Source organism: Alexandromys fortis, unplaced genomic scaffold (assembly GCF_014885135.2).
Source record: "Alexandromys fortis isolate MF-2015 unplaced genomic scaffold, M_Fortis_MF-2015_v1.1 scaffold_3, whole genome shotgun sequence".
Classification (NCBI taxonomy): Eukaryota; Metazoa; Chordata; class Mammalia; order Rodentia; family Cricetidae; genus Alexandromys; species Alexandromys fortis.
The window spans coordinates 9086942-9111155 of record NW_026067909.1 but is presented as its reverse complement, the minus strand read 5'-3'; the positions used below and the strand labels follow the sequence as shown (position 1 = coordinate 9111155).

The 24214-nt window shown below is 52.4% G+C and overlaps 4 protein-coding genes and 1 pseudogene across 7 annotated transcripts; 2 read left to right on the top strand and 3 right to left on the bottom strand.

Moving 5' to 3' along the window:
- Positions 1-42: 42 nt before the first annotated feature.
- On the top strand, positions 43-3482 carry Bet1l (Bet1 golgi vesicular membrane trafficking protein like). The gene is made up of 5 exons (XM_050136703.1): positions 43-467; positions 600-731; positions 1760-1851; positions 2073-2129; positions 2268-3482. Exons 2-5 carry the CDS (start codon positions 713-715, stop codon positions 2433-2435), a joined length of 336 nt encoding a protein of 111 aa, XP_049992660.1. The 5' UTR covers positions 43-467; positions 600-712; the 3' UTR covers positions 2436-3482.
- A 2489-nt stretch (positions 3483-5971) lies between these two features.
- On the bottom strand, positions 5972-8533 carry Cimap1a (ciliary microtubule associated protein 1A). 2 transcript variants are annotated; one of them, XM_050137781.1, is made up of 6 exons: positions 8283-8533; positions 7933-8133; positions 7482-7583; positions 7205-7326; positions 6396-6536; positions 5972-6061 (listed from the first exon to the last, which is right to left on the bottom strand). In XM_050137781.1, exons 1-6 carry the CDS (start codon positions 8389-8391, stop codon positions 5972-5974), a joined length of 765 nt encoding a protein of 254 aa, XP_049993738.1. In that variant the 5' UTR covers positions 8392-8533. The 2 variants fall into 2 exon arrangements, with proteins under 2 accessions (XP_049993738.1, XP_049993739.1); XM_050137782.1 differs by lacking the exon at positions 6396-6536.
- Positions 8534-9916: 1383 nt separating this feature from the next.
- Positions 9917-11465, bottom strand: Scgb1c1 (secretoglobin family 1C member 1). Its single transcript, XM_050137623.1, has 3 exons — positions 11088-11465; positions 10438-10637; positions 9917-10087 (listed from the first exon to the last, which is right to left on the bottom strand). Exons 1-3 carry the CDS (start codon positions 11140-11142, stop codon positions 10055-10057), a joined length of 288 nt encoding a protein of 95 aa, XP_049993580.1. The 5' UTR covers positions 11143-11465; the 3' UTR covers positions 9917-10054.
- Positions 11466-12113: 648 nt separating this feature from the next.
- LOC126498629 (alcohol dehydrogenase class-3-like) lies at positions 12114-13896 on the top strand (annotated as a pseudogene).
- Positions 13897-19529: 5633 nt separating this feature from the next.
- On the bottom strand, positions 19530-22377 carry LOC126498797 (5-hydroxyisourate hydrolase). Of its 3 annotated transcripts, none has more exons than XM_050137702.1 (4): positions 22196-22377; positions 21670-21809; positions 20591-20726; positions 19530-19812 (listed from the first exon to the last, which is right to left on the bottom strand). In XM_050137702.1, the coding sequence occupies exons 1-4, from the start codon at positions 22253-22255 to the stop codon at positions 19723-19725; spliced, it is 426 nt and encodes a 141-aa protein (XP_049993659.1). In that variant the 5' UTR covers positions 22256-22377; the 3' UTR covers positions 19530-19722. The 3 variants fall into 3 exon arrangements, with proteins under 3 accessions (XP_049993659.1, XP_049993660.1, XP_049993661.1); XM_050137703.1 differs by having other exon boundaries at positions 21670-21931; positions 22196-22332; XM_050137704.1 differs by having other exon boundaries at positions 21670-21844; positions 22196-22212.
- Between the last annotated feature and the right edge of the window lie 1837 nt (positions 22378-24214).

Below are 24214 nucleotides of genomic sequence, written 5' to 3'. Positions count from 1 at the left end.
AAAAAAAAAAAAAAAAAAAAAAAAAAAAAAAAAAAAAAAAAAAAAAAAAAAAAAGGCTGCAGCGTGTGTGAGGAATGATCAGCGAGAAGTGAAAAAGCCCTGGAGAAAGCCACTCCCGCGGGAGGAGCCGCGGAGGGGCTGCCGCGGCTCGTCGGGGCGGAGAAGCTATCGCGAGCGCGCGCGCTGGGTAGTGAGTGGGGAGTCGGGTCCGCACGCCGCGTAGCTGAAGGCAGAGTCGGTGAAAGTGTACCCCACGGTGACACACACACACACACAAACCAAGCTCCAGTGGATGACCTTGTCACCCGCTGAGCTGACGGCACCTACTCGGTGTCAGGCCCTGGCGTCCCCTTCGCCCATCTCCTTCGGTCCTGGCTGCCCTCCCCATCCTGAATCTCACACCCGGGCTTCGCGGCATCCCAGACAGCAGACAACTTTACTGAGCCGGTTCCGAGCCTCAGTTCCAGGTCTGTGCCTGAGCTCAGGCTCCGGGTAACACCCCCATCTCGGGACTAATCCTGCTGCTGGCCAATCCGTGGGCTGGTGGCCTGCCCTTCCCTTATTTACATTCCACTTCATTTCTGTGTCTTCCGCGCCAGTCCCTTCTCCCGGAAGTTATTAAACCCGAGGCGGAACCGGAAGCCCCTTCAAGTGTTGGTGCCACGTCCGTTGCTGTGTTACCGAGTCCCGGAGTGGGACCCTGGAGGGCACGATGGCTGATTGGACTCGCGGTGAGCGCATCCGAGGGTAGTAGGGATAGGAGGCGAGGTCCGGAGCCGGAGGCATCGCTCAACTCTCGGTGGAGGGACCTGCATGGGGTGGCGCTTACGTATTCCGGGAAAAACAGGTCTAGACTGCGGCTGGCGCTGCTTTGGGACCCAAGCCTGAGCATGACATCGGTTTTGTGTGTGATGGTACTAGGGGCTGGGAACGGAGGGTCCAAATAGGGTTTTACTGATGAGGGGACCGAGTGCCTCCCTTCACCTCTCGGTGCCTGTGTTCTGTATGCCAGGTGTGATGCCTGGGCCACAGTAATGACTATGCAGTGATTGACAGGACACAGAAGTCCTTTCTATTAAAGTCTGGTCTCATGTGTTTGCTAGTGCTGCTAGCCTTTCCCATAGGTAGGTTACATTGCGGCTGATTTTTATGCTTCAGACCGGTGTCAGTAGCAGTTGGGAGGTGATTCTCACACACCGTGATCGGCATTCTTCATGTCTAGCTCCCGTCCATCGGAGTCAGGTTTCCACAGGCACAGCGCTCTGGAAAGGTCCCGTATGGGTTGCAGAAATGAGCTCCGTAGCTTCTCCAGTGAGAGACCTTTCTTACACTTTTCCTGAACCTGATCCGCGGGTCATCTCCACACAGCCTTCCTGTGACCTGTTTCGGTGTTCTGTCCCGTACCAGAGTTTACTCTTTTCCTTTGTGGCCAGTCCCACACCCCCACAGATAGTGATTCAGCTAAGGCAATGCTCATTCATGTTCAGAAACAGTTTACAGCAGGGTAGTGTAGATCGAGCCTTCTGGGTCCTCTGCCTGTCCTTGCTAGGCCATGCACACAGGACATATGCTCACATGAACCATGCTACATGCCTGACAGATAGATGGTCCACCTGTTGGAACTCAGGGTGGAACCTGCTAAGTTAGCAGACATGGGCTGAATCTCTTTAGAGGTTTCACTAGGCCATACTCCACTGCAGCAAGGAGTCAGGGGCCACACTCGTGAGTGAATACTACCCTTGAGTCTCTCTTTTTGCAGCTCAGAGTTCTGGTGCTGTGGAGGAGATTCTAGACCGAGAGAACAAGCGGATGGCCGACAGCCTGGCTTCCAAGGTTACCAGGCTCAAATCGGTCAGTGATGGTCCTTTCCCTTCTGTATGGTACCTTGGTGAGTGGGGCTAAGAGGGTAGGAAGGCGGCCATGTGTTGTCTGTGGATACGCTGACGTGAGTGGTGCCTCAGGTAATACCTTGACCTTTGTAGCCTTTTCTGGTGATAGGTTCCTAGCAGGGTTGTGGGTCAAGTCTAACTGGTCTGAAGGATCTGACTGTGCCCTCTCTATATCCCAACCAGCTGGCCTTGGACATCGACAGGGACACCGAAGACCAGAACCGATACCTAGACGGCATGGTAAGCACCTGCAGTTCATACAGTGGCAGTCAGCTATGCCCCCATGCTGTCTGCTCTCTGTCTCTTCCCTTCGATGCTGGTGTGGTTGGGTAGTCAAGGGTCCCACCTCCGTGTGATCCTGTTGGGTCCCTCCTGTAGGACTCAGATTTCACGAGTGTGACTGGCCTGCTCACGGGGAGTGTGAAGCGCTTTTCCACAATGGCAAGGTCTGGGCGAGACAACCGGAAGCTTCTGTGCGGTATGGCCGTGGTCTTAATCGTGGCCTTCTTCATCCTCTCCTACCTCTTGTCGAGGACAAGGACGTGAACCAATGGAAGCCAAGGACAGCCAGGCTCCCCTACCCAGGTGTCCTGGTGTCCTGAAAACCTGACTACGAAATAGATCCCCTTGAAAGTATCATCATGGGTCATTCATCTTCCCAAGACGGGACGACTGCAGCCGCCTCTGTCATAATGAGCTCATGCTGGCTTGTCCTGTGTATGAAGGAGGAAGAAAAAAGGCAAAACCCAACCCTTCTCCCTGGTGCTGGAGTCACTGTTAGAGCCAAAGCCACGCTGTCTAAGAGTGAGCCAAGTCTGAACAAAGCATCTATGAGTCCTGAATGTGCCCACTGTGATCAACAGCCTCAGAAGCCAATATCTAAGGGTCTTCTGTCTATGCCTGGTTAAGACCGTGTCTGTGTTCTTGAAACGTCTGGAGCTGACATCGAAAGGGGATCTGTCCGTGAGCCCCCTTCAGATTAATGTTCGTCAGGATGAATATGGCAGAAACTCCAGGCTGAGGCTGCTGATCCGGAACAGACCTGTGCAGGCCAAGAGTCAAAGCCATCCCCATGAGCCGTCAGCTGAAGGCAGACCCCAGGGAAGAGGCAAAGGTGTGGATAGAGGAGTGGACTGCGGCCCTTGTTATCGGCTGTGGACCTTCTGGGCCACGAGACCGTGTGTCCAGGAGCAGAGATGTGTGTCCTTGGGATTGAGAATCTTCTCAGTGCCAAAGATGTCGCCATCCCCAGGCAAACAGACTGAGAAATAGCATAGTGTGGACTTTCTAAGTCCGGCAGTGCTGAGTGATGTTTCTGCCGGGATCCTTATGAAGCTGAAGGCCACCTATGGGAGAATTTGTAGCAGGAACCTCTGACCTTGTACTAAACCTGTGCCCTACCCTGTTCAGCCTGTCTCCCTTGGTGTAGGAGGAAGCTTGAGCCACCTCCTTGTTGCATAACTCCACAGACTTGCACCTCCCTCCTTGGTCAGTCCCATTTGCACACAGCCTGACCTGTGGAGCTGGCAGGGCCAATGGTTTATGAGAGCCCAGCACTTTCTGTCTTCACATAAAATGCCTTTAAGAAATGAACCATGAAGTTCTGTGCCCTTCTCTGACCTTACTCATGTCTGTGTCTTCATCTCTCTGTCTCTCTCTCCCTGGCCCACTCACTGCCCTCCCATGTGGTCGTACCATTACCTCTGTCCACGTTCTGCCGCAGCTTGGCCTCTTGCCTGTAGCAATGCCTTGCTGTTGGTGTGCTGAGGATGCACTAGGCACCGCCCCTTCTTCCTTTGCTGAGCAGCCTCTCTCTGCACACATTAACGTTAGGCTTGTTTGACTCTCCCATTGTGTCTGCCTGAGCCTGCCTTCTAAACCTGGAGAAGGGCCTAGCCTGGCCCACCCTTTGTTTTGGCTCCTCCCCCTACCAGGTACAGCCTGCTCCACACTGCTGCTCTGCAGCTTTGCTGTTTGCCCCACACACTTCCAGCTTGTGCCTCATTCCTAGGCCTCCCAGGGCAGGCACCCTGTCATTGTCTCCCAGCATCCCGCGGGCCAGGGCTGTGCTCTGCCTGCCACTTGTCAGCAAGCATGTTAACAGCTGCCTGCATCCTTCCATCTCGACTCACAGTGGACATGTTCATGCTTCTTCCGCTTTGTCTCCCTGGAGCCATGGACTGCTGCCTTCTACTCAGAATGTTGGGAAACCGTTAAACCCCAGGGCCCTTCGTTGTTTAGTTGTTGTGGGAGAGTGGCTTGCTCTGCATCCCAGGCTGCTCTTAAACTGTGTAGCCTAGGCTGGTCTCCAACCCATAATCCCCTGGCCTCAGCCTCCTGAACGATGGCATTACGGGCATGCGCATTCACACCTAGCTTCCTGTGACACTTGGGACAGCCAGCACCTGCTCATCCTGCTGGCGCAAACTGAGTCTGAGTCTCTGCGTTTGGGGTTAGTGTCCTCTGGAGCAGCATCTTGCTGTCCTCTGTGAGAGACGCACCCCACCCAGCGTGGCTAGTTTTCTCCCCAGGCCTCCATCCTGCTCCACCAGTCTCCATGGCCGTTTGTGGCTCTCCAGCTCCACTGGGCATCAGGCTTGTAGCCCTTGTGACCTTTAGCTGTTGTTCCTTCTGGCATTAATCACGGGAAGGGGGATAACAACACCATAGCCCCTGGGTCAGACCAACTTCCTGAAGGCCATAACCATATCCTCTAACTCAGGCCTGTACCCCTGGCGCTTCCCCTAAGGTGTGGGTGGGTCCTCAACACCAGCAAGTCATCAGAAGCCTTTGGTGCCCAGTGTGAGGGACCGTGAGCATGAGCTACGAGGTTCTTCCTACAGTTGAAGGCCCCTCGCTAGTAAAATCTTGGAGTCAGTGTCTTCCTTGTGCCCAGGAATTTGAATTATCGGAGCCAACCCTTGTCTGTGGCTGGCCTTGGGCACTCATGTCTACTCTCCAGTCTTCCAGGGATGCCTTCTCTCGCTTGGGCAGGACAGCCACAGACTCACCAACTTCCTTCTGTGTGGCCCCTCTCTGCCAGTTTGAGAGTAAGGTGGTGATAGCGTTACCACCTAAGGGAGTAAGGGCAAGTTGGCTGGGACGCACAGGCTTGTGCAGGTAGGGTCCCCAGTGGTGTGTTGGATAAGGCCATTTGTTTTGCATGGACCTGCCCCAAAGTTGAGGTGATACTGCATCCCTGCTTTCGGAAGCTGGGCCTTGGACCCAGGAGAGCCTCTGTAGTCATTGTCCTCAGGCCCAGCTGAGATGCCAGCTCTTGCACACATCCTCCTACTGGCTGTGGATGAGAAATAAGCTCCCCTAAGATTTGTATATAATAGCAGTAAAGAGATCATGTCTTTTTTTTTTTTTTTTTTTTGATTTTTCGAGACAGGGTTTCTCCGTAGCTTTTTGGTTCCTGTCCTGGAACTAGCTCTTGTAGACCAGGCTGGCCTCGAACTCACAGAGATCCGCCTGTTTCTGCCTCCTGAGTGCTGGGATTAAAGGCGTGCGCCACCATTGCCCGGCGAGATCATGTCTTCTTACATTGTTCCTGTGGTCAGAATTTGAGGCAGCACAGTGAAAGTGACCATGTGTTCTGCCATGCCCAGGCCTTCCTGGGAGGTGAGCTGGAAGTGTGTCACTTTGTAAGCCTGCAGGCCACTGCTGACATGATCCGGATCCCTGGCTCTCAGAGAGCCCGAGTGTAGAGAGGAGAACCTGCAAAGGGCAGTTGGGATGTCGTGTGGAACTCTGAGCCCCAAGCCCTTCTACTTTCTCTGTAGGACCTCCAGAAGTCCAGGCTAGGAAGCCAAGACAGGGCCCCCTGGACAAGCATTGCCTTTTCTCCAAGATAAACCCTTACAAATGGCAATCTGTGGTTTATTAAATAATTTGGACATGACAGGAAACAAGATTAACAAACGAGATAGTATAGAGAAAAATAACTTGTCAAAACCGTGCCCTGTGGTGCAGGGCCAGGCTGGCAGTGGGTCCGTTGGTGAAGTGCCCAATCCATTGTCAGTCCAGCACATTTCTGAAGGAGGATCATGGTCAAGGGCTGATGGGAAGAAAAGGGGGCGCTATTCCACATCAACAACCAGAGGGGTCATGTAGTCAGAATGCTTGATGCCAAAGGTGACAACGGGGGCACAAGGCTTGTTCAAGTACACCTAAGAGGAGAAGGGGAAAGACTGTGAGGAGCATTCTGGGCTTGGGGCTGTAGTGAGGGGCTCATTTCCTCCTGAACTTGGGGCCAAGGTTGCCAGTGTGAAGGCCATGCCATGCTCAGTAACCTTAACTGTCACTGGGGACAGTGGACTGGCATCTGGGGATAAGACTAGAACCCAGGTTTCCTATAGCTGAAAGGTGACCATCAGGGCCACTGCTGGAAATGCATAAAATCCTAAGGGTGCATGGTCCCCACTCAACCTTGCAGGGTGCAGACCCTTCCTACACACTCTGGCTCATTTCCCGACCCCTGTCTGACCCCTGTGGTTCCTGGACCTTCTCAGGGCTGTGGGCTCCTGGTCCTGGCTTCAGGGTCTTATCCCCTGGCGGCTCCACCCGGGCAGCCATGGTGTACTGTGGAGCCTTGAACTTGGTCACTTGGACATCAGTCTGATGGTATGCTGCAGGACCTGGAGTCTGGAAGAAGAGAGGACTCACTCAGACAGATTTGGCTTTCCTGGGGCATTTGGCCCCAGAGGATAGGGTCAGGTGTGGGACCTTGATTCACCAAAGGCACTCTTAGGCTGTCTGCCAGCCATGGGAACACCGCCATGGGGTGGGGTGTTCCCGTCAGTCTCAGCCTCACTGTGGCAGTGGCATTCCCAGTGTGCCAGTCTTGTATCCACTGCTCTGAGGGTATGTGCAAGGCCCTTTTTCCTGTTGGGACAGGATCCTCTTGGTCTTGAGGGCAGAGGTCGGGGACTAGTAAAGTCAGCTCCTGTAGTGCTACTCCAGGGCCTTTGCACCGGCTCTTAAAACAGGTAGACATTTCCTCCCCTAAGGAGCTCAAGGCCTCCTCCCCTTCTTCCTTGCTTCCACGTCCTCTGTCTAAAATCAGTATTTACCCTCCAGGCAGTACACCACACACACCTTAGCTTGTTCTCAGTATCATCCCATCACCTAAGTTGGTCTCCTGGCCCCTTCCCACCACTGAATGTAGCCTAAGCATGTAACAGGCCCCCAGAGGTGGAGGGGATGCAAGAGCTCCAATAGGGCAGTCGTTGTCTGGGGATTCTTGGGCTCGGGGGAGAAGATCAGACAGGTCACTAGGGCCAAGCTTGATACTCAGTTGGGGTGACCCTTGCCTTGTGCAAGTCGTCGCTGAAGCTGCCCAGCTTGCTGCGGCCCTTGATGGAGAAGGAGGGCTGGGAGACCTTGCCCACCGTGTGCGGCCCCATCACCACAGGCAACATGTATGCAGCAGGGCCTGTGGGTGATGGGGGAGCCTCAGGCTGTGACAGACCCGTTACCTCCTATCTGGGATACCCTCTACCTTTGGAAGTCCTATGTGGGGCTCCCCTTCCTCCACCCCAAGCTGGGACCCCAGCTCCCATCCTATCCGTTGGCGGGGATGCGGCAGACCTGGGGTGCTGTCTACTCGGAAGGTCTTGGTCCGGGCAGAAATGGAATGGCTGGGTGCTGAGTCGAACACATGCTTGGTAGATTTTTCTGGAAAGTAATCACCTGGAGAGGAGGGAGGGTGTGCAGGAACAACAAGCATTTGGGGGCTCTCCACCCCACCCCCAACACTTGGGTGCCCATGAAGGATGTCCCAACAGTTAAGACACAGGGCCCCTGGGTCCCAGCATCATGGTTGAACAGATTTGGCCAGGGAAGTCCGCAGCAGAAATACTGGCGTCGGTGCTGTTTTCAAGCACTGGTGTGGGCTGTGTCCCTGGACTCCGGGTAGAGTAGGACCGGTGGGTTTCAGGCTCTGCTGTACAGGCCTGACGGTGTCCCCAGGAGCAGAAGGAATGAGGCTATCTGGCCTTCACCATATTAGGGCCTGGAGCAGAAGGCAGGGGTCACTCACCCGGGCCAGGGGTCAGCATGGTCTTGGTATGGTAGCGCCCCAGGATGGAGTAGGCGGGGCCAAGGTCCTTGCCAGTCCTCAGTATCTTGGGGTTCACACTGTAGCGGGGCCCTGGGGAGCAATTCTCCGCCAAGAGCATGGGGGCCCCACGGAAGCTGTAGGCTGGTGCTCGAAGTTTGGTGGGTGTGTGCTTCACAAAGCCTGTGGGCACAGGGGCTCAGGGCTGCTGGAGACACACATCCTTCTCTCTCCCGGGGAGCCAAGGATTGAGCCCAGACCCATCCCAGGCCACACCATTTCTGGCTTCTTCCCCTGCCCCCACCAAGCCCCAAGCCCTTAGGCAATCTTACCCGTGGTGGGTGGAATCAGGTACTTGGGTCCAGGACTGCTGTAGAGGGCCATGATGGGCCCCCGGGGGCGATGGGGCCTCCAACTGCCCACCCATACCTCCTCTGCCATGGTTGGCTCTGTCCATGGACAAGAGGGTGACCAGGTGCTGGGATGCCCTGTCCCACCTCATTCCTGGCCCTTATGTCCCCATTTCTGGTTCTGCTGATGCTGCATCTTGCAAGCCCAGTCCTTGCCCCATGGAGACATGAGGGTCTTTAAGCAGTTCCAAGCAGAGGGAGCTCCCCATTGGTGTGGTAAGCTAACCCTTAACCCAGCTCCAAGATATGGATGGGAGTCATGCCTTCAGCATAGGCCCAGAGGGGCTGCCCACTCTGGCCCTGCACTGACTATAGTCTTGGCTTTGGGGGAGCAAAACCAGGGAGAGAACCCTGGGTGCAACTTTGCAAAGAGATGGCTGGCAAGGGTCGAGAGCTTCTTGGCTGAGCTGTGTCATGGGCAAGAGGGGAGCAATCGGGAGGCCTCACCTCCTCTGTGCAGGAATGGGCTTAGAGCAGCTTGGGGACCAGCCGCCTCACCGGTGGCCTAGCCCCCTGGTGTCTGTGCCAGGCAGTTCCCTAAAAAGGAGCATGGAGAGAAAGCTTCCCTCTCTCTCCTACTTCTGAGAACTGGGGAGGGGTCTCTGTTCCTGAGCTCTAGAATGCGGCTCTGTCCCACAAAGGAGTTCTAGATCACTGTGTGTGTGATGGAGACAATGGGCGGGGCCTGAGGCATCGCATCAGAGCTTACCCTTTCCAGAGACCCTGTCTTTAGGGAACCACCGCCCTCTCCAGGGACCTCCCCTCTTGGGGGTACTTATATCTCCAGGGACCACATGCCTATCAGGAACTCCCACCTCTTTAGGGACTCCTGTCTCTCCAAGGAGTCCCCCACCCTCTCTAGATAACTCCCCCTTCCAGAGACACCCCCACCTCTTCAGGGACCCCCTTATTCTCCAGGTTCTTTAACTCTTTAAAGGTTGTCCCTTAGCATTGGCCCACAAGAATCTGCTAGTTTGGGGAAACTGGGAGACAGGTAGACTCTAGCTGTTGGGGGTCTGGGAGTGTGGGGTTGTGCTGGAGACTATGGTGGGCTTCCCTAGAGAGGCTGCTCTCTCCTACACCTCCTCAGACCCCGCTGCTCTTCCAGCTGTCCTGCTGGCAAAGCCCACTTTTCAGGACCCTCGGGGGCTCTTGCGAGCCCTCGGGGCTTCCCTTCTTGACCTCATTAGGTTCCTCTTAGAGTTCTGGCTCAGCTCGGGTTCTCTTTCCTGGGGCGAATTTTAGGGAGAGAGATTGTTTCCAGAGCTGCCAGGGCCTCTGTGCAGCTGGCTGTACTATTGCCTGATTTGTTTAGCATAGTCCCTGTGAAGAATCACCAGCCCCAGAGAGCCCTCAGCCTGACCTAGGCCTGCCTTTCTCCCAACTGTAGGCCCCATTCCTCCTGTGTTTCACTTGCTGCCCTGAGGCTGCTCCCACACATTGCTTCTGGGAAGTGACCCCACACAGGAGTCTGCATCTTTGGTGTATCCCTCAGGGTGTCCTTAATAGGACATTTATGTGTTCCTGTGTTGCAGGGAGAGAGAGAAGCCAGTGCCCGAGCTGCAGGAGGCTTTATTGATTTAACAGTTCGAGGGTGAATTGATTCATAAGGAAGCAGTGGTCTTGGCTCGTCCACGGCTGCTTGTGGGGCTGGTCCTGTCATTCATAGAAGCCAAACCGTGTCTCAGGCTTGCTTATGTGTCCTCTTTGTCATCTAGCACTTGCACCTGAAAGAGAAGTGTGTGGGGACCAGGAGAACAGGTAACCAATATCCGGAGCCACCAGTCCCCAAGGCAGACAGGCCTGTGCGCCCCAGTGGAGGAGACAGGCTTTGCACACTGTGGTCTACCCCTCCTAGCACTCTGGGGAGCTGTGCGCAGGTGCACCGCCTATATGGGACATAGTCCTTGGGGGAAGCAGGACTACGGGACTCTGGAGGCTTCTCTGTGAGGTCCCCATCAGTTTGCTGATGTAGGTCTGGGGGGTGGATGGGCATAGACTGGTAATCAGGTACCAGGCATGGGTGGGTCTCGGGAGAACTGCGGGCATTTGGGGATGGGAGTCCCGGCCCAGTTACCAGCAGCTTGACCAGTTGTTCCTTATGCACAGGCTGCAGGCCGTCGATGCAGGACTTGAGCTCTCCCAGGGCTTCCTTGGCCATATCATTGACATTGTACTTGCCCAGGGGCCCTTCATAGAGCTCTTCGGTGGTTCCCACCAGCAGCGTTTGCAGGAATTCCATGAAGAACTCATTGTCATCCTCTGCGGTGGTCAGCCCTGCGTGGCGGCGGGGGGGAGGGTATAGAGCTAAGGGGGGGACTCACTCTCCTTCGCTGTCTGTCCTACATCTTCCTATCACTCCCGGGACCACCCATTACCCTTCCCATTACCACTAGTGTGGGAGCTGTGGTTTCCACTCTATGAGTTCCTGACCTCATCAGGGAAGAACAGTTGTGCCCTGATGCAGGGGATTTCTTCCCCTGGGCTAGCTGGATTGGGAGGGCCTGGGCAAGTTGGGTTGAGCCAGGGTGGGTGGCGGTGTCCTTTGTGGTTGGTTAGCATAAGGTCAGGGTGGGGTGGGCTGGGACTGAGATCAACAGATTCCCCTGCTCTTTGCGGTTGGGGTCTATGATGCAGAAAGGCCTTGTCCACCTGATGCCAGGGTTAGGTCCCTTGGGGCCCCTCATCTCCTTGGAAGTGCCAGAAGTCAGGAAGGCCTAGACTTACCGCAGATGCAGAGCAGAGTTAGAGCCACCACCAGCAGAGCACCGCTCCCCTTCATGGCGACAGTCTCAAGAACTGCTTGGGGGATACCAGGCTTTTATGCTCTAGCAGGTGGCACCTTGCCCAGGGGCGGGCCATATCTCTCAGGACCTGTCAGACCAACTGGGCCAGGCCTGTCACTGTGCTCCACCAGGTGCCAAGAAGTGCCAGGCTTGAGTGGATCATCAGGGGGCTGTTGGCAAGCGAGTCAGGGTAAGTGGAAGACATCCCAGAGAGGGCGAACCAAGTGCCAGTTAGTTAACAGAGAGGAGTGCCAAAGGCCATGGGTGGCCTCCAGGATGCAGCGACAGGTTCTGGGACCGGTCCAGAGCTTTCTTTGGGGTTGGGACCCTCCCCCTGCCGCCACCGCCCCCCCCCCCCCCGGTTCTAGTCTGCATTGGAGAGGGGTAGGCTGAGGCCACCCTGCTCCTATAGGCAGGAGAGGAGCCTGGGCACATGCGGTTAGAGGGGTGGGGGCTTTCTAGGGTTGGGGGGGGCAGGGCCACTGGAGGTCTGAAGTTGGAGGCAGAGTCCAACAGAGGTAGGTTGGCCCGGAAGAGTTGCAGCTGAGCGTTGTCCTGCCTCTCCCCTATCCTCTGCTGCCACCTGGTGGCCTAATGGTCTCTCCTGTATGGTGCTGGTTGCAGAGACTGCTCAGACCCAGGAGGCCCCTCCTTCAAGACAGAATTCTGCCTCTACCCACAATCAGAGCTTTATTATCCCATGTCTGGGCAGGGCATCATGGTGTCCTTCCTTTGATTAGACTTAGCCTTGTGTATGCTCTGCCGGACATAAGCCCCAGAACACGGCTTTATGCCCCTCAAGCACTGCCTCAATGTCGGTAGTTCCTGTTCATAAGGAATGTTTGCTAACCTCCTGCTAGTATGAAATGAATCTATAGTGATGGAACCTATTTATGTGTATAAGTCTACAGATGTGGGAGCGAGCCCCTCCCCTCATGTACACCTCACCTGTACCCCGGGTTCTGCTATGGCTGTTCTGGATGTTCAGCACACGAACCTGAACTCGTGGATCAGGTGCGAGGCTTCAGTCGCCTGGAGGTTGGAAAACCTCTCTCCATAGGGGAGATAGAAGCAGCACCTCCAAAGGCTCATGAAGTTCAGATTGTGATAGTTGACACTGTCGTTTGCACACGGATGCCTATACCCCGAGTGGAGCTGATCCTGAGGGGTGTTTCCTGGTGATCTTGGTACACGAAGATGCTAGAATTGTGGAAAGCGTTGGTGAAGGGGTTATAAGCTGAACACAGGTGATACGGTCATCCCAATTTACTTCTTACAGTGTGGAGAATGCAAATTTTGTCTGAATCCTAAAACAAACCTTTGCCAGAAGACAAGAGTTGTTCAGGGCAAGGATTAATGCCAGATGGTGCTAGCAGATTTACCTGCAAAGGAAACTCTGTTTTTCTTTTTTTAAAAAATCTGTCTCCATGGCTTTTATTTTTTAATTTATTTATTATGTGTATAGTGTTCTGTCTGCATGTATGCCTGCACACCAGAAGAGAGCACAAGATCTCATTATAGATGGTTGTGAGCCACCATGTGGTTGCTGGGAATTGAACTGAGGGCTTCCGGAAGAGCAGCCAGTGCTCTTAACCACAGAATCATCTCCCTAGCCAGGAAAGTCTATTTTTTCATTTCATGGGAACCAGCACATTTTCCAAGTACACAGTTATGACTGACATCTCTGTTCTTAAAATTGAGCCTTCAGGGCCTTTGGATAAGTTCTGCCTCCTTGGTTACAGCATTTCGATCAGCTGTGCTGCTATGGGTACTGCCAAGGGTCTACTGTTGCAGTCTTTGGTGGGATGGGAGGATTGGATTGAGTGATCATGGGCTGTCAAGTGGCTGGTGCAGCATGGATCACGGTGTTGACATCAATAAAGATAAATTCTCAGCTGGGCTGAAGGTTGAAGAATTTGGGGCCTCTGAAGGTTTAAGCCCATCCAGGAAGTACTCAATGAGATGACACATGGTGTGTGTGTGTGGGGGGGGGGGGGAAACGGACTACTCCTTTGAGGTACCCACAAGATGAAGATCACGAGAGCAGCCCTTGAGGCAGCCCACAGAGGCTGGGGAGTCAGTGTGGTGATTGGCATAACTGCTTTAGGTGAAGAACCCGCCGCTCGTCCATTCCAGCTGGTGACAGGACACACGTGGATAGAAAAGCAGAGCATGTCCCAAAGCTGGTGGTGGAAGATAAAAGGCGATGAATTCATGAGTCTTCCGACCAAGCTGACAAAGCCTTTGGCCCGAGGCAGTGTGTGTGTGTGTGTGTGTGTGTGTGTGTGTGTGTGTGTGTGTGTGGATTTGGACTCTTGTAAGGATATAAGTTGAGAAGAGGGCACTGTCCATCCTATACTTTTTCCTGTGATCAGGTAGGAACAGACTGACAGAAGAATTGCAAGCTAATAGCCTCTCAGACTTCAGATCCTACTGGAAGGAATGTGTGTGAGTAATTAAGGCTTCAATCAAGGACAAGGCAAATAGTCAGAAGTCGGTTTTCTGAATTCTCCACATGAATATTTTAACCTAATAAAATACTTTTATAAAAACACACGTGGGCGCGATTGGGCAGCATCTGTCAGCACAGTCAGTGGGAGAGCTGACTGGGTTCCTGCCTTGCTGTGGAGTTCACTGTGGGTCGTCTTTAAAGTGTGGCTCTGAGGGCCACATAGATGACTTAGTGAGGGACCTGATGTTTGATTCTCGGAACCCACGTGATGGAAGAAGAGACCTGACTCCTGCAGTAGCATTTCCGGGGGGCTTGACCTGGACATCTGTTTGGAGGATCCCCCAGATCTGACACAGAACCAGCTCTTTTACAGACTCTCTGGCTCGGCTTCTGTCACTTTACATCGCCCCACGCTGGGGCTGCAAGTGGAACAAGCGGCCCCCTGGCCTCCCTTTGTTATTCCTCCTGTTCATATTAGACCCTCGGCAGCACACACTGGTGGACACGACCCTGCAGGCTATGTTGGGCCGAGCATTTGAGAGTCCCTGTTTACTCCTCTTGTCTTAGTGTAGGTGACAGCATTGCCCTAACCCACCACCTCATACCCCAAACACTTGCCCCCTGTCCTTTCTCCTCCTGCAGACTGTCCTCTATCTCTTCCGGCACCATGTCAAGGTTGTTCTCTAGCCATGGACACTGTGCAGTGGCAGTCCCCTTCACATTCCATCTCTGACCCTCTGACTCGGAAGTTGTTTGGGATCACTTCCTGGCCCGCATCATGTCCAGACACTTGTTTTGTTATATCACCATTGCAGTAACTCCTTGGCCGATGCCCCCATCTCTGGTACTGAATTGTACTGGTGCTGGTTGGTTTTGTCAACTTGACACAAACCTAGACAAATCTGGGAAGATGGAATTTCAATTGAATTCTCTCTATCAGACTGACCCGTGGAAAAGCCTGCGGGGTATTTTCTTAACTAGTAGTTGATAGGGGAAGGGTCAGTCCACTGTTTGTTTTGAGACAGGGTCTCTTTCTCTGTAGTCATGGCTGTCCTGGAACTTGTTATGTTAACCAGCTGGTCCAAACTCACAGAGATCCGCCTGTCTCTGCCTCCTGAGTGCTGGGATTAAAGGTGTGCACCACCACAGCCCAGTGCCTTATGGAAATTTTAACATCATTAAGATGCTGAGGCTATGAACCAAGCAAGTTATTCTATGCTGTTAATAAGTTGGGATCAAGCCGGGCAATGGTGGCGCATGTCTTTAATCCTAGCACTTGGGAGGCAGAGGCAGGCGGATCTCTGTGAGTTCGAGACCAGCCTGGTCTACAGAGCTAGTTCCAGGACAGGCTCCAAAGCCACAGAGAAACCCTGTCTCGAAAAACCAAAAAAAAAAAAAAAAAAAAAAAAAAAAAGTTGGGATCAAACTGGCTTTGTTCACAGAAACAATCTTCTCCAGCTAAGCGGTCATCTTGTAGCATGCTGTCCTCCGAGCATAACCGTCATCACCACCTTCATGGGAAGCAGCTATGACCATTCATAAAGGATCCTGGAGGTTGGCCCTGTTGGCGTTCCCTCCTAGAAGGAAGGGGTGAGGAGAGCTCAGCTACCCTTCCTGTTCCTCCCGCCAGCTTTATGCAACTCTGTCCTAATTACATGCAGCCTTGTGGCGTTATAATATAGAGAGAGCGGAAGGTTAACCTATGGGGGGTTAGGTTAACCTAATGGGGAACTCCGTCTCTTCAGCTGTAGGGGAGTCAGGATCCATGCTGGGCAGTGCCTTGCTGGTGAGACAGCTGTCTGAGTCACCCACACTCCTGTGAGTAACCCCTCGCCCATGCCCTGTATGCGGGCCCTGTAAACTCGCTGGTTTGCCAAATGGAACATGTGTGGAATTGTACTTTGGTCTGTCGTTGGCGCCCCACTTGGGGTGCGTAGGTGTAGAAGAGTTCATGTCACAAGTCTTAACAGAACTTCTGTGGTAGACAGCACATCTAAAACCGCACTGGGAGTTGTTGGCTGCTGGCTCTCATAGTACCGTAACGGTTCATCTCCGATTCGGCAAGTCATTGCTTTCTGTGGCAGTCGTGGATCTGGTACATTCATGGGCCTGCGGTTCTGACTAGCAGGTGTCACAGTGATAACAGTGACTGTCAGAACGAAGGAGACAGTGCGCCACTTTAGAGCTCAAGAGTCCCTCCATAGTCAGAATAGTTAGCTTTTCTATCCCTGTACTAAAACACAGTGACCAGAAGCAACGCTTGGGAGCCGCCCGCCTCAGCTGACTGGATGAATCTTGGAGACATGGAAGACTGCATGAAGTCGAGGGCGCTGAGGGCTTGGGCCATTTGGTTTTTCTGAGGAGGACAGAAGGGTTATTTTAAGATGAACTCAGTGATTAAACAGATGCCATTTAACCTGAGGCCTGTATATGGTGGAACATAACCAGTGGACCCTAAAAAATGAACAAAACATTTATTCCAAATTGAAATGTGTAATTACTTATTAAAATAAACTTTTTTGAAATTAAAAAAATAAAAAGAACGGGGCATAGTGGATCACAACTTTAAGCCCAGGTCTCAGGAGGCAGAGGCAGGCAGATCCCTGTGAGTTGCCTGTTGTGGTACACTGTGGTTCTGCTCCCTGTTGTGTCCCTCCCGCATCCTGAGAGAAACATTAAATATTATTAAAAAACTGTAAAGCTCTTTATGACAAGCAATTTCAATCTTTTAATATCTCCCAGTTTGTAAGACTTACGCAAAATTTTAAATCTCTACCTTAAAAGATTTTGACAAAAAATATTTTAAATTTTTTTCCACCTTATCCCCAAACCTAGTAAACCTTTTGTTGATTCAAAGGCCCTGTTTGCTACAGTCCTGTAACTTGAAGGGCTGACCCTTTCTTTCAGTTCCTTTACACTGATTAAAAAAAAAATATAACAAAAAAACAAAACCAACCAAACAACAACAAAACCAAACCAGCTAACGTGAGGACAGTGAAGATGGACCCAGCCAATGGGGGGAAAACCCCAATATTCTTTGATTAGTAAAAACACCTAAGGAATTTCTGGCTTGGTGAGCTTGCTCTTCTGCTTTGTGAGTGGCACATTCAGAAATGAAGCTGTGTCTTTCTGGAGGGCTTTAATTCGAGTTGGGACCCTGGGACATATATACCCTGCACTAGAGAGAGGCTGGGCTCAGTCCTCGCTTGTCCCTGAGGTGGCCGCTCAGTGTCTGCCAAAGGACAAAGCAGCAACCTCACGAGGATGGCTTAAACCAAACTTTAATTCTACAGGGTGGAGTCACAAATTTGGAGCCCTGTTTAGACATTCTATCGCCCCCAATTTTCAGAGTTCTGGATACAGGCAATGCCTTCCATTGGCTTCCAGAATCCATGCTGCCCAAACAGCCTCTCAGCTGTCAACACACCTGTTTGGGCCCTGGTTCTCTCATTGTACCTGTCCCTCAGATGTTAGAGTGTTGGTACCTGTCCGCAAAAAGTAGGGCCATCTGCTGGGTATATGGTTCTTAGGGATATCCATGTTGTTTCGTTGATTCTTGGGGGTCTGGGCATAGGAAGGGTAAGAACCAGGCTGAGCCTCCGAGTTCTCACTTAGAGTCCATCCTTACATACCCTTTAACTGTTGGCTCCCAAGCCACAGCTAGGAAAAGGGAGCCTTTTGAGCATTTCCTCAGAGTCTGACCGGGCTCCAAGTGTTCTGCACATATCAGTTCATCAAACCTTTTTCCTACCCTTTGGAATTAACACTTTTAAAAAGGTGCATAGGGCTGCGTGTGGTGGTGCACTTAATCCCAGCATTTGGGAGGTAGAGGCGGGCAATTCTCTGCGAGTTCGAGGCAAGCCTGGTCTACATAGCAAGGTCCAGGACAGCCAGAGCTACACAGTGAGACTCTTGTCTCAAAAAGCAAGCAAGCAAGCAAGCAAGCAAGCAAGCAAGCAAGCAAGCAAACAAACAAACAGGGTGCCTTTACCAGAATGGGGATCAGAGACCCTAGTGTGGGACTAGGAAGGCATTTGAACGTTAGCACCAGCACTGTGACCTCAGATCGTGACTCTTGTGACAAATGAGGATGACTCGGGTCCTTCCCAAGGCAGGCCTTAGAGAAGGCACAAAGTCACTGAGGAGTCAGGAGAGGCTGTGCCTACTAGGGGAAAGGAGTAAGGTGTGGTTTGATGTCAGGGGTGGTGGCACACACCTCTGATCTCAGCACTTGGGAGGCAGAAACAGGTGGGTCTCTAGGAGTTTGAGGGTAGCCTGCCTGGTCAAGTGTCTGGTGAGGAACTACTAAGCCATGCAGGTCTCAGTTCTGCCCTAAGTTCATCCTCTCGGCTTTCCTCCCTTCTGCTAGCTACATGAGCATCTGTAAAGGTGCTAGCACTGGCTGGCAAACTGTTGACGAACGTTTACTTTTCACTTACACCATGCTGCTGGGCTTGCTTTCTCCTCGCCCCTGCAAGGAGTGGTACCTGAACCTCTGTGGACCACAGCAGGCCTGACACAGTACCCAGACCTAGATGGACTCCTTCCCTTCCAGACACTGCCCTGTCCCCACAGGCCTTAGTAGGGACTCATACTGCACACACGAGGCCCTGAAGGATGTGGGATTCAAGCTCTGGCGATGGCTGTGATTAGGTGGATGCTGGGCTACGGTCTGGCTGGACTCATGAATACATTGTCCCCTTTCCAGTGAATCCCGGCGGATATTTCTTCTGTACCAAAAAGAGCAAGTTTTTTTTTTTTTAAGGTTTCATTAGCAATAAAGATTTTCCCACATTTCCCCTCTGTTGTCTTGTCTGTGGAGAACTCCCTGCAGGGCTCTTCACAGAGTCTCGCTGCTGATCTGCTTCCCTATCTGTACCATGCCCACCTCTTCTCAGAGGCCTCTTTGATCACCTGGTGTGATGGTTGGTGTTGCCAACTTGACCAAATTTAGAAAGACCTGAGAGAAAGGCCTCTGGGCATGCCTGTGGGGGCTAGCTTATGCTAACTGATACGGAAAGACACTTATTTGGTTTAGGAGGTGCTTCTGTATTTGTGTTGCTTTCATTGGTTATTAAAGAAACTGCCTTGGCCTAGTTGATAGGGCAGAACTCAGGTAGGCAGGGAAGACAGAACAGAATTCTGGGAAGAAGGGGAGTGTGGCAGATGCCATGAATCTCTGGCCTGAGATGGATGTAGGATAGAATCTCCCCTTGTTAGCCACGACCTTGTGGTGATATAAAGATTACTAGAAATGGGTTAAATCAAGATGTGAGAGTTAGCCAATAAGAGGCTAGAGCTTATGGGCCAACCAGTAATTTAATTAGTGCGAGTTCTGTGTGGTTATTTCAGGGGTTAAGCTAGCTGGGCGGGACGGAACAAAGGGCCCCCGTGCTCCTCACTACACATATTAATTATGGGAAGGACCATCCCTGGGCACAGGATCCCGAACTGTATAAAGTGGAGAAAGCAGCTGAGCATTAGCTGCACACTCTTCTCCTCCTCTCTCTCCTCCTCTTCTTTTCTTCTTTCTCCTCCTCCTTTGTTTTCTCAAGACAGAGTTTCTCTGTGTAGCCCTGGCAGTCTTGAAACTCTGTTGACCAGGTTGACCTTGAACTCAGAGATCCACCTCCCTTTGCTTCCCAAGCACTGGGATTAAAGGCACCTGCCACCACTGCCTGACACTGCTCTCTGCTTCTTGACTGTAGCCACAATGTGTCCAGCTCCGACACTCAGTCTTCCTTCACTGTAACTTCCCTGCCTCAGAGAACTGTAACTTGAACTGAGCCAGAAGAAAACCCTTTCTCAAACTGCTTGTGTCCAAGTATTTTATCACAGCAACAGGAAGAGAAACTAAGATCCTTGGAGCAGGGGCAGTGCTAGCAGATCTTGGCTGAATGCCCCTGTCCCAGTGATAGGTTCAGCTTTGCAGGTGTTGGAACTCACTTTATTGACACCCAAGTCACAGCCGCCCACTAGGAAACTCCAGGGCAGCTAGGATCTCTTCAGCAAGCAGCAACTTCACGTCCCTTCATGGGGACAAAGCCCATGCCGTTGACTGTAGGTGGCTAAGTCAGGGAAAGGGCCAGTCGGACAGACGGCTTTCCTCGGGTAATGCGCCACTCTAACTCCCCCGGTAGGTGGTGTAGGACCATGGGCTCAGCAGCAGAGGCACATGGAACTTCTGGGTCTCCTGTGCAATAGTGAAAACAACCTAGGAGAAGAGAGAAGACACTGAAGATGGTGAGTCCTTCCTGCAATAGCTCCTGGGCCTTCCAGATGAGCAGGAGGTGCTTTGGTGGCTGCCTACAAGTGGGAGACACTTAGGTAAAAGCCCGATGTTATGGTTTGAAGTGTTTCTAAGAGGAGATAGAGCGGTCTCGGTTGCTGGTTGGTGGGCTTTGGGGGATGCGATTTGATCCTGAGGACTCTGATCTAATCAATTGGTTAATCTCTTGTGATTGACTGGATCCATCGTGTGATGGCCTTGTTGGTAGGTAATAAACCTAGAGGTGGGCCCTGCTGGAGGAAGGGCTCTGGGCAGTGTCCTAGGGATCTGTGTCTTTCCTTGTGTTCCTCTCTGCTGTTGTCTACCATGAGGTGACAGTTCTCCTGTTCCATTTGACCCCATGCCACGGTGAGCGCACGGAGCCGAGCAATCGTGGGCGGAAAGAACGAGCCGAAATAAATCATTCGCCTTTAAGTTGTGTCTGTGATGCAGAGGGAACACACCCAGTGCTCTGGAGTCTGGGCTCAGATGAGAACCTGTCTACAAAGAAGGATGAGACACTCGCAGCCTGGCCTCTCCCGCATCATCAATGAAGCACAGTGGTGCCTCAGGTCCCTGGACACCTTCTGAGAGCTCAAAGGAGGGTGTGTTCACTCACTTGCTACCACCCTGGGAGAGGTGGGGCCGGCCTATCCCTGGCCTGGAGGAGGTTGTGGTCAAAGTGAGTCAGGGCCCAGCTGCTCCACCCATCCATGGCCCTCACCTCTACATACGGGTAAAAGCTCTCCTGACCCCTCTCCTTCCAGTAGCTCTCCGTGTCGAAGAACAGCTTGTAGGTGCCTGGTTTTATCTGGCCTGGTGTCAGGAGCCCAGGACAGCGGCCATCCAGGTTTGTGTAGCTGGGAAGAGACGAAGGGAAGAACTGAGAAACCACCCTCCACTAGCTTTCCTGCTCCACGAGCCAATTGACCTCAGATGATCCCCGCAGTGGGACTCAGGGTGCACAGACGGGGGACGATTTCTAAGGGTATGGCCACACTGCCTATTCAGGAAATCATAAAGCAGAGAAACAAAAGACAAACCTCTCCAGCTTTTAGGAATTAGGAGGTGATGAGCCACACCTTGTTCCCACAGGTCAGAAGGGAGGAGATGGGTGAGCCTGTCTCCCTTAATAGGCTCTGCTCTCAAGGCCACAGCTCTGCCAGCGTAGGCTAGCTAACACTGAGACAGGAAGATCCCGGCCTCCCCACAGAGCACGTTCCAGGGGCATGGTCAGGGGCAGGGCTCGAGCCTGGCTCACTGAGGTTGAAGGCCCACTACAGGGCCAGAGTGGAGTCTTAGCTTTTACCTCCTCAACCCTGTATCTTTCTGTAAAAGAGGTAGATCACACTACTAGTTCACAGCTATTGAGACTAGAAAAGAAAAAGACAGCACTCGGCATCCAGTCTGGTACAAGGTGATGGCGGCCTTTTTTCCTACCAGTCCTCTCTACGTGGCTCCCCTCCCAGCAGGCCCATTGGGCTGAATCTGACAGGCAAGGGCTTTACAGAGCTGTCTCAGACAATTCCACGACACTGTCCCAGGCATGCATATCTGATGAAATGTTATTGTCACTTATACCCCTGTTTATTGACTCCTGAGCCTCATCTGTCAATAGAGCAGCAGTCAGTTCTGCCTTCCAGCCCCCAGTGCCCACCTCAGTCTCAATCCCACTCAGTGTTCCCCCAGTCACGCTGCGCCACCTCAGTTCCGCTGCCTAAGATCGTTCCCAAGTGGAACCCGGGAAGGACACAGCTACTGGAGTAGGCACTCACGGATCCCAGTCCAGAAATGGCCTCCTACCTTGTCCTCAGCTCCATCCACTGCTGGCCAGGGGCCTCCAGACGAGACAACCGAAGGCAGAGGCCTTGGGCAGGGAGCCCTGAGGCAGTGTCTAGCACGTGAGTGGTTAGTGGGCTGTTCTCCATAGCCATGGCACCAGTCTGAGTAGAGAGAGTCCACGTGATCTCCGTGGGGCCTGCATGGGCAGGCCTAACTGAGTCTTCGATTGTCTTGTGAGGAGAGCAAACAACCCTTCTGCCCAGGGGCAGGCAGAATTGCTGAGCTGCAGGATGAGGTGCCAAGCGCTAAACAAAGCTGACCTGCGCCCTCCATTGCCCATACCTGAGTAGCACCCTCTCTCCTTTGTATAAGCCTTTCAGTTTCAGCTGCTCTGTGGTCTTAGCTTCCCAGAACTCAGTTCTCCTGCGCCTCTGGTTCAGTGGGTTTTCTAGGAGCACCCCCCTCACCCCCAACCTCCCACACTTGGCTCCCTCCATGTCCCTTACACATGAGGCAGGAATTCTGAGGGTGCAGGCCAACTCCTTACCTGCGGCCAGCCGAGGTGTCTCTGGAGCGTCATCAGCCGCGGGGCGGTCCTGGAGCTCATGTCCTGCCCTGGAGCTCCGGTCTGTGCAACACCCACAGGCAGTCACCCCGCCAGCCGCAACACGCTCCTCGGGTCAGCCCAGACCTGTTCGATCTGAGGCCCCGCCCCAACTCCCAGGGTCACCTATTTGAACACTTCAGGAGAAGCCGCCTCCGACCCGCTGAGCCCTGGCGGCCACGTACGGGGCTTTTGGGTGGTGACTTAAGGGAAAAGAGTGGAAGCTGGGGAGAGTGTCCCTTGGGGAGGGATGGGAGGGACAGTGGCTTGGGGGAAGGAGGGTTGCTGGTTGCTGGGGAGGCGGGACCGGTGGAGCCTAACAAGACTGGCGTTAGGTGGCTAGGGCAGGGCGGGCGAAATATCTCAGGGGTTAAAGCATTAAGGACGCTAGTTCAGTTCCCTGGGTGCCATTTAAGGGTGGAAGTTGAGAAACGACTCCACAAAGCTGTCCTTTGACTTCCATGCTCCTGCTGCCCCCCTCCCCCCATGTCCCTTGGAGGGAGGGTCAGATGGTTTAGGATGGGGATGTGGATGGGTTGTCAGGAAACCGCAGCTGTGCTGTACCTGTTGTGTGATATTTTGATTTCATTCTGAAAATAAAGTTTGCTTTGAGTCAGAGGGTGGAGCTAGCCACTAGCAGACCAAAACTAACCATAGAGGTTTGGAGGACTGTGGACAGATAGGGAGTAATAAGACAGGGTTGAGAGAGGATTTTTTTTTTTTTTTGGAGGAAGGAATGGAAGAGGTAGGAAGTCCCTGATGGCGGCTCCTCTGCTTCTCTGATCTTTCAGGTTCTTACCCTGATATCTGACGCCTGATTTTTTTATTGATAAAAGATAATTAATGAAATGCTTCAGGTACCTTGTCCTTTTCAAGAACCAGGATTTTACACTGAGACCTCCCAAAACTTACCCCAAAGAGGGCTCCGCTAGTCAGGACCCGATGGCGCCTTTAGACAAATCTGAAAAAGGGTCGGCATTATTTATTTACTTATCTATCGTGATTCACAGTCATTATGGCGAGCAAAGGCTCTACCGCTGAGCTTCCTCCCCACTCCAAGGTCTCACTGTTAAGGAAATTAGCTACCAAAACCTTGTCATAATAAACACTTGATCTATCTTGAGATTCAAAAAAGGCATAATAAAATTTTGAAAACATTTCAAAATTATAAAGATACCCGCAGCATGGATGTAAGAGATCTAGTTACAGAACTTTGTTAGATATAGGCCTTATAAGCAGAAAGAGATGCTTGGAGTGACAATGTATCCCCATAACGGGGGTATAACTACTTACTAAAGGGCTAGGGAAGCAGGGTGATGAACAGAACCCTTGCCTAACAAGCGCAAGACCCTGACTTAAGGCATTTATTAAATTAGTGATTGATAGGGGAGGGGGAGGGGAGGCATGGCACCACCCCCACCCCCACCACCCATTGTGGGTGGTGCCCTCCTTGGGCTGGTGGTTCTAGATTCTGTGGGAAAGCAGACTGAGCAAGCCAAAGGGAAGCAAGCTAGTGAGCAGGACCCCTCCATGGCCTCTGCATCAGCTCTAGCCTCTAGGTTCCTGCCTTGTTTGAGTTCCTGTTCTGACTCCCTTCAAGTTGCTTTTGGTCATGGTGTTTTATCACAGTGATAGTAACCCTGACTAAGACAATAGGCAATGATTTAAATAGATACATGAAAAGAAGTGATATAAATGGTCAGCAGGTAAACAAAACAAAAAAAAGTATTCGACACAAGTAATCATCAGAGAAATGCAAAGGAAACCCACAGTGGGACATCACCTCACCCAACTAAGAATGGCTATAATTAAAAGAGGCAAGTGGTAAGTACCCAAAAGCATGTCAATAGAAGGGAACCATTCCCACTGTAGAGTGAATGGCACATTGGAAGGGGTATGATTACAATATGTAAATTCTTCAAAATAGAATCATCATATGTTCCAGCAATTCCATTGTGGGAT

Coding starts and splice junctions, on each gene's coding strand:
- Scgb1c1 (XM_050137623.1), bottom strand. CDS start 11,142: ATGAAGGGGAGCGGTGCTCTGCTGGTGGTGGCTCTAACTCTGCTCTGC. Junction 10,638..11,087: donor AACTCTGCTCTGCATCTGCG/GTAAGTCTAGGC, acceptor GCCGCCACGCAG/GGCTGACCACCGCAGAGGAT. Junction 10,088..10,437: donor AACAACTGGTCAAGCTGCTG/GTAACTGGGCCG, acceptor CTTCTCTTTCAG/GTGCAAGTGCTAGATGACAA.
- Cimap1a (XM_050137781.1), bottom strand. CDS start 8,391: ATGGCAGAGGAGGTATGGGTGGGCAGTTGGAGGCCCCATCGCCCCCGG. Junction 7,584..7,932: donor CATGCTGACCCCTGGCCCGG/GTGAGTGACCCC, acceptor CCTCCTCTCCAG/GTGATTACTTTCCAGAAAAA. Junction 6,537..7,204: donor TCAGCGACGACTTGCACAAG/GCAAGGGTCACC, acceptor CTCTTCTTCCAG/ACTCCAGGTCCTGCAGCATA.
- LOC126498797 (XM_050137702.1), bottom strand. CDS start 22,255: ATGAGCTCCAGGACCGCCCCGCGGCTGATGACGCTCCAGAGACACCTC. Junction 21,810..22,195: donor GACACCTCGGCTGGCCGCAG/GTAAGGAGTTGG, acceptor CTCTCTACTCAG/ACTGGTGCCATGGCTATGGA. Junction 19,813..20,590: donor GCTTTTACCCGTATGTAGAG/GTGAGGGCCATG, acceptor CTCTTCTCCTAG/GTTGTTTTCACTATTGCACA.
- Bet1l (XM_050136703.1), top strand. Junction 1,852..2,072: donor AGGTTACCAGGCTCAAATCG/GTCAGTGATGGT, acceptor TATCCCAACCAG/CTGGCCTTGGACATCGACAG. Junction 2,130..2,267: donor ACCGATACCTAGACGGCATG/GTAAGCACCTGC, acceptor TCCCTCCTGTAG/GACTCAGATTTCACGAGTGT.